The sequence below is a fragment of the Gossypium raimondii genome, chromosome 4 (assembly GCF_025698545.1).
Source record: "Gossypium raimondii isolate GPD5lz chromosome 4, ASM2569854v1, whole genome shotgun sequence".
NCBI classification, from domain to species: domain Eukaryota; kingdom Viridiplantae; phylum Streptophyta; class Magnoliopsida; order Malvales; family Malvaceae; genus Gossypium; species Gossypium raimondii.
In genome coordinates this window covers 34,151,243-34,159,505 of record NC_068568.1, presented here as the reverse complement: position 1 = coordinate 34,159,505, position 8,263 = coordinate 34,151,243, and the positions used below count along the sequence as shown (strand labels likewise).

Here is an 8,263-nt window from a genome sequence, read left to right as displayed (position 1 = left end):
TCAATACTTTCAGGTGATCCAAAATTTCTAAATGATTCAATCTTTCTTTCTTTCTTTCTTCTTTTTTCTTTTTACATTTACTTTCTTTTAATTAAGACTTAATTTTTAAATTTTATGTATTATTATTTTATTATTTTCCACATGTAATTATCTATTTAGATTACCTAAATAATAAATTACATCTCATTAAAATAATCTACATATAAAATTCCACATCACCCTTAACTTTCTTAAGGGTACTTTTACCAAATCTAGTAGAAAAATTATTTAAAAAAATTAATGGCCAAAATAGCTCAAAAATACAATTAAGGCCATTTTGACCAAACATGGAAACTAATTTGTCATTAAACCTAAATTGAAAGCTATAGCGTCTTTTTATGTTGATTAAAGAAAAGAAAAATAGATTTCAATGATGTTCATCAAAGATTATCTAATAGCCGTAGATTTTAGCCTGAAAAAAAAAATAAAATGATCTAACCATCCACTAAAACCCTCAAACAGCTGATACAGGAAAAGGTCTACACTAAATGAAGTAGCTGAGTACTAAATAAGTGAGAGAAAAGTCATGTTGCTCCAACTCTTGATTTTTCTTTATATACCAGTGTCCAACACCCATATTTGACGGGCATCTAGACATCAGTATGAGGATATAACCCTTCTATGGCCCTCTAAATACATGGAAAAACTTTGAAAATGTTAACATGAGTGGCGATCTAGTACCCAAGACTCAATCCAGAGTCGGAGTACCATAGAAGGAAAAAAAGCTCAAAAGAGAACACTAAACCACATCACAATTATATAACAATAATAACTTCATTTCCTTCTTTCTTATGGCTAAGAAAAAACTTGGTTCGGAGAAAGCTTGAAGAAAATACATGCTAAACTAAACGTGCGGTAATGCAACATATGTTGTCCAGCACTACATATGATCGGCCCTGCCATCATCCTCACTGATTCCATCACTGGCATGCCTGATGACCAAATTAAGCAGATATTACTTGCAATATTTTCTGGCTAAGCATATAAGATATTTCTTATATTTCTATAGTTGCACGAGACATGACTCGTTTTATGACAACCAATTTCAAAACTTAAAGAAAAAAGACACCATGTTGCAACAAAAGGTTTCACAAAGGCATTCATCTTACTGCTCCGGATCTAAGTATAACACAAGTAAAGGATACTGCAGTTCATCTTCATACCAAATATCAGAACAATGTTGGGCCTCAGCATATCAATGTGTCATCTAAAAGCTTAAATGGTGCCACAGATATACATCCGTTATTCCATGAAATGCATATTCATTTTTCTAGTGACTACATGTGCCGAATAGAGGCAAGAATGCTATAAAATCTATTAACTACAGTATGATAAGTGTCCTTACCATGGAGAGAGAAATGTGATGAATGCACTGCAACAAATAATGCAAAATAGCAGGCCACTGTTTAAGGAATGAGGTGATTGCAAATGGACTATTTTAATTAAAAAGCATATTCTGTGAACCAAGATCGAAACCAGGAAGCAAAATTTCATTTTAGAAGAGTTGAGGAACAAACCGCCAAGAAGTAGTAAGATTCCGGGCCTTTCTGTCCAATTGAAGATTTTCCAAGGCAGTTGAAGCTCGAATCACATCTTCTGGGGTATCATCATCATACCTCCAACTGTACTCATCTTTCCTGTAACTGGACACAGAGGATCCTGCTCTCCTGTCTAATTTGCCAAAGGTATTAAATGAGAAAAAATAGCAATAACGTAGATGTGTGTTTCGTGACCAATACATAAGGTAGTCAGTTACCAGATGAATGCGAAACAGGAGCTGACCTGACAAACAAAATGCAAAACCAGTCAGCTTTTAGCAGCATTTGGAACAAAAATGGAAAACAATAAAGATGAAGAAATCATAACTACAGGAGGTGAAATTAGACCAGGACCTCCCTAATGGGGGTAAGCCGACGGAAACAGTTGATGACGAGGGTCTTCTTGTGTTTCGAGACTCTAAACTAGATGAGGGCTCAGTTTCTTGTGATCTCCTTCCAGTTCCCCTAGCTTGTGATATGTTCTAGAAACGTCATCAGCAACAGTGAGCCATTAGTTTTCCATGCAAAATTATTTCAGGAACATTAAAATGCAAAACCTTAATCAGATACACTTTTGGATATGGATATAGGGATAGAAAACTCCAAATACATTGAAAATTTTTAAAAAGAATGAATATTCCTAAGCCGTACACATACTACTATCCAACACTCACACCCAAGCAACATAGATAAAAATATATACAATAGAGATTAACTAACATCAAACTTCAAGAAGCCTTCAAGAACATCCAAAAGCACAGGTCCACTATTCCCGTTTCTGTTGAGATCATAACCACTTTTGCCACTGAAGTCTTCCAACTCAGCTTTCCAAGAATCTTTTTGCTACAACGTAAAAGAACAAATATCCAATGCTTCACTAGTAAGCTTCAAAGAAAAGAACAACCATAAAGCAATGATCATATTCATAACTGTAATACACTGAAAATTACTTGATTACCAAATTACATTCTGGCAGATAAACTTTTAGTGTGTGATTTAGTTGCGCCCAGTCTAAGTACTCGCATAGTAGTGCGGTTAAAAGTCTTCCTGCATTTGGAAGTTCAAGGTGCACATTATCATACAGAAGAACAGGAAAGGCAGACGTAGAGAAGATATCCAAAACATAACAAATGCAACATGAGCATGACTTAACAATTGAGAAATGAACTACTTTTTAAAGACCATACTCAAGGACCAGCAACAAGCAAGCCAGATATAGATTCTAAAGATTACTAATGCAAAAATAAAAACATAAAAAGTATACAACATATTGATATATCAAGGTGCATGTAAATTGGTACCAAAACAATCTTGGACTTGTTAGTCAATTAATACCAGCAAATAATAGTCCGTGAAGAAGTAAGATTAACTATCTAAATGAACATAGGGAAAATTCTGGTCCTAAGGAACAAAAGGAAAACTAGATATTAGCCTTTTCTTTAAAAAATAAAAGGAGAGCCAGCCTATGTTGCTCCGACTCTTCAGTTTTCTAGAAGTATCCGTATCCAACAATCATGTCCGGTACATGGGTATGGGGATATGACCTTCAAATACATGTAAAAACGAGGAAAAATCTAGCCACACCCATGTTAGGCACACATGCATACCCAACGATGACACTCAAGTAAGAAGAACATTAGAGCCAGAAGCCAAATCACATGCAGGCTACTAAATAACTTCAAATAGCATTATAATAATAAGGGTTAAAAGTTTAATAGACAGACCCAAAGGAGAAGCATGAAGTCGTTTAGCACGATCATTGCAACTTCCCAATAATGCAGGAGGTAAACCTTCTTCTTTTTCAATGACTCGATCTTCCTCTTCTATTGCTTCAAAGACACTTGCCCTAAGTTCAGCCTAGCAAAAAACCAAAAGGGGTGACAAAGAATCGTTAACCAAAAGCAATTCAAGTGCATAATTCATTGGAAACTGAAATACCAATTAAATTAAAATTACAAAACAAAGAGGAAAAACGAGAAACGTAATGTTCAAAGGAGAAAACAGCTTTCTTAATTCCAAAATTTCACAAGCAGCAATCATTTAAAGATAATAACACTACTAATTATGGCTTCATTAGATCGGCACTTGATATGCCCCTTGCCCAGGCCCTCTTTTCTTTCATCCCCTGTCTAGGAGCCCAAAACAGACAGACCAGGGAAACAAATTTCCAGCACTTCGAAATACAAGAGAGAATTCAACAGTGTCATAACTAGGCTCAACATCCCTGAAAATTCAGGAGACAACTTTCTCTTCTATTTCCTTTAGAAACAATCAAAACTCGGAACAGCTCATTTGAAGTCTTCCAAAACCAAATTAAATATAAATAGTAGATACTCCGGATCTAGCAAACAGTTCCCACTTCAATTACTCGAAAGAAGTTAACCTTTTCATTAGCAGCTAAATGGTGCACTAATCCCATTTTGTACCTTCCACAAATCCAATACATTTCAAAGAAATTATCAGCAAATTTGCTCAATTAAAGCGCATGAAAATAAAATATGAAGAATACCCAGGTGCAAAGACACTTCTACACATTCAAAGTTTCCAGCATATAACTAAACAAAAATAATAGCAAATTTCCTACCCTGCTCCTCACTCCTCAGTACTTCAAAACAACAAAAATTGCATTTCCAATTTCTCTAACTTTCCCCCAAATAAAAACACACCTAGATGCTTAAAACCTATTAAATCTTAACTTGCGGGTCCTACATTAATAGCTAAAGATCTAAAACCCAATTCACCTATTCGAATAATACTAAAAATACGTAGTTTTACAAAATTAAAATAATTCAGAACACGAGATCCAGCCAAAAGAGGATCTTTTTACTCAACTACAACTTAAGAAAGTCAAATTCTTCAACCCAAATTATTTTATTCTTTCACGATTACGAGAACCAAACACGAAATTCTATTAACAAAACCAAAATAATAACAAGTTTTTTTTCTTACCCGGATCTTAGCTAGAACCCCTTTCTTCTCAAGGGTTCGTGTAACTAGGGTTTTCAAATCCATCATTTCTCTCGTGTAATCATCCATTCTCAAAATTTCCTAGAAATTTTAAGGGAATTGATTTTTTCTTTTTCTTCTTCTGGTGACGAAGAAATGAAGTTTGTTCTGCTGCGAGATAGTAAAAATGGAAGCAGCAAATTATAATTTTATATAACAATCTTTTTCCTGGTGAATGTGGGATCCACTGGAGGTAAAATGTGATCTCGGCCGTTCGATCTTGTAATCTGATGGGAGATCCCGCAGAGTGTAAAGTGTGATCTTAACCGTTCATTTCTATATCTCGCAAGGTAGTCCCAACTAGACCTGTCCATGGGCCTGGCCCGGAAAAAAAATTTTGGCCCGACTATTAGGCCCAGGCTGGCCCGGCCCGAAATATGGGCCTAAAATTTTGTCCAGGACTGGCCCGGCCCGACCTAATTTTTAATAAATACAAAAAAATATTTTAAAATAAAAAAATAAAAAATATATTTTTAAAGTATTTTAAAATTAAAAATAAAATAAAAATATATATTTATTATATTGGGCGGGCAGGCAGGCTCAGACCAAAAAGTTGAGCCCGAGCTCGACCCATTTTTTAAACAGGCCTCGTTTTTTGCCCAAGCCCATATTTCGGGCCTATATTTTTACCCGAACCCTCCCATATTTCGGGCGGGCCGTCCCGGGCGGGCCGCCTTGACCCATGGGCGAGTCTAGTCCCAACCGCATCTAGGATGCACCGTTTTTTATTGAAATTGATATGCAGATGTTTTATTCCAGTGTATTGTTTTGAGTTCACAAATATTTTAGCATAAAAATGTTTAATATATAAAAAAAAAGATAAATATTAAAATTATATATTGTGTAATTGTATACATGAACTTTCATTTTGATTTGATCCAATTCTTGTAAATTATTAACACAATTATTAATACAACATTATTTTTATGTTTATATATTGCATACATAAATAATTATATTTATCCAATATAAAAATTGATGTATTTATTTTTTAAATGTGTAAAATTAAATCAAAATTAAAGTTTCACGTGTATAATAACATCAAATTAAAATTCATGTATATACTTGTACATTAAATCAAAGTTTATGTATAATTTTAAAATTTATCCCTAAAAATATTTTAAAATATGTTAGAGTTGTGTGACCCAAATTCTAAGAGATTGCTTGCAAGTCAAGTTAAATAAAATATATTTTCTTTCTAGAAGATTTAGTATTTATTAGTATAATATATTTAGCATTTATTAGTATAGTTTATTTGACTTACTAATTTAGCCTATAAATAGACTCTTTTACAATCTTAGAAATAATACCCATTAGATTAGAACTCATAACACATTCAGAGAATTTTGTGTTTACGTTTTGAGGGTTCTTTGTTTTTCGGGTTTTTGGGGTTTAGTTTTATCTCCATCTTTTGTACTCTTCATTCTTTTGCCATTATAGTAAAATTAACTTTTCCCGTGGTTTTTTATTCTCTTTGGAGGGGTTTTTCCACGTTAAATTTGTGTTTCATCTTCTCAATTTCTTCTGCTATTTTTACTTGTTTGTTGCTTAATCGGGACGATCCTAACAAGTGGTATTAGAACTAGTTCAATTTTCATAGATCAGACCGTTCAGAGATGGCAGCAACAAGGTTTGAAATTGAGAAGTTCGATGGTGAGACAAATTTCAATTTGTGGCAAGTTCGGATGATGGCAATTCTAGTTTAAAACGGCTTGAAAAAGGTTGTTACAGGGAAAAAGCCTGAGAATCTAAATCAAACAGAATGGGAAGAGCTTGATGAAAAGGCTTTATCGCAATCCGTTGTGCCTCATGAATCTGATGTGCGGGAGGTATTGATGGAGAAGACCTCATTCGCCTTGTGGAAAAGGTTAGAAACTCTTTATGCGACTAAGTCTCTGGCTAATCGTTTAGTGTTGAAACAACATCTATTTACGTTTCGCATGAACGAAGGTGAGCTTCTTAAAGATCACATCAGTCAATTCATTACTCTTTTAAATGATTTAAAGAACGTTGAGGTTCATATTGATGATGAAGATCAAGCTATGCTATTATTGTGCTCTTTACCCTCTTCATACAAGTCTTTCAGGGAGACCTTGATTTATGGCAGAGACAAACTCTCGTTCGAAGATGTGAAGGGTCATTTGTTGAGTAGAGACAAACTCGACAATAAGTTTGGTTTGAATAGCAAAGCAGATAGGCTTCCGTTTTGGTAGCATCAAAGAAACGAGACAAAAGGTGTCGCTATTGTAAAAAGTTAGGTCACGTCAAAGCAAATTGTTTTAAACTGCGAAATAAAAGAGTTGCTGAGAGTAACGAGGAATATGTAGTTGGTGCTAATTTGGTCGATGAAGGTGGTGATGATTTCTTGTTAGTGTCAACGAGCGACAACTCCAAGCTTAAGTCTGAGTGGATCCTAGATTCAGGATGTTCTTTCCACATGTGTCCCAATAGAGAATGGTTCTCCACATACAGTTCAGTTGAAGGTGGAGTTGTGCACATGGGAAACGATTCATCTAGTAAGATAATCGGTATTGGTACTGTTAAAATTAGGATACACGATGGGACGATTATGACACTTTCAAATGTAAGGTATGTACCTGATTTACAAAAGAATCTCATCTCCTTGAGTATTTTAGAATTGAAAGGATGCAGATTCAACATCGAGTCGAGCGACATTAAAGTATCTCGTGGAGCTCTTGTTTTGTTAAAAGGTAAAAGAACTGGCAGTCTTTATATTTTGGAAGGTTCTACAGTGACCGGTGAAATTGGACGTCCCTCGTTCGTTATGGAGTCAAAGTCAACTCGTTTGGAACGGAGGCAACTTGGTCATAGGAGGGAAAAATGTATGACCGTTTCGTTGAAGAGAGGTTCTCTTTTGGATGCAGGCTTTTAAAAAGTTAAGACACTGTGTTCGTGAAAATTAGACCCGGGTTAGTTTTGATTTGGCAGTGCACAAGTCGAAGGCTAGAAGTCTTCCAGCTTCTAAGCATAGATTCGACTCAGTTAATTCCCAGCATAGTTCAAGATAGGCCCGTGGCGGGTTTTGGCAAAGATGGCATTGAAAGAATTCGTGTCAAGGTGGAGATTGTTAAAGTTGTGTGACCCAAATTTTAAGAGATTGATTGCAAGTCAAGTTAAACAAAAATATATTTTCTTTCTAGAAGATTTAGTATTTATTAGTATAATATATTTAGCATTTATTAGTATAGTTTATTTGACTTACTAATTTAGCCTATAAATAGGCTCTTTTACAATCTTAGAAATAATATCCATTAGATTAGAACTCATAACACATTCAGAGAATTTTGTGTTTACGTTTTGAGGGTTCTTTGTTTTTCGGGTTTTCGGGGTTTAGTTTTATCTCCATCTTTTGTACTATTCATTCTTTTGCCATTATAGTAAAATTAACTTTGCCCGTAGTTTTTTATTCTCTTTGGAGGGGTTTTTCCACGTTAAATTTGTGTGTTCATCTTCTCAATTTCTTCTGCTATTTTTACTTGTTTGTTGCTTAATCAGGACGATCCTAACAAAATATAAAATGAATTAAATTAAATAATTTCAAATATAAAAATATAAAAATATAAATCAATTATATAAAATAATCATCAATAAACTTCACAAATAAAATTACATCATTCAATAAATAAAAAATAATAAAAAGATAAAAATTATCCCACACA

At 34.2% G+C, this 8,263-nt stretch overlaps 1 protein-coding gene across 2 annotated transcripts; it reads right to left on the bottom strand.

The window, feature by feature from the left end:
- Window positions 1-426: 426 nt before the first annotated feature.
- Window positions 427-4,719, bottom strand: LOC105780453 (protein TONNEAU 1a). Of its 2 annotated transcripts, XM_012604800.2 has the most exons (9): window positions 4,527-4,673; window positions 3,961-4,003; window positions 3,302-3,434; window positions 2,536-2,624; window positions 2,298-2,420; window positions 1,932-2,059; window positions 1,796-1,821; window positions 1,557-1,710; window positions 427-971 (listed from the first exon to the last, which is right to left on the bottom strand). In XM_012604800.2, exons 2-9 carry the CDS (start codon window positions 3,994-3,996, stop codon window positions 920-922), a joined length of 741 nt encoding a protein of 246 aa, XP_012460254.1. In that variant the 5' UTR covers window positions 3,997-4,003; window positions 4,527-4,673; the 3' UTR covers window positions 427-919. The 2 variants fall into 2 exon arrangements, with proteins under 2 accessions (XP_012460254.1, XP_012460253.1); XM_012604799.2 differs by lacking the exon at window positions 3,961-4,003 and having other exon boundaries at window positions 4,527-4,719.
- Between the last annotated feature and the right edge of the window lie 3,544 nt (window positions 4,720-8,263).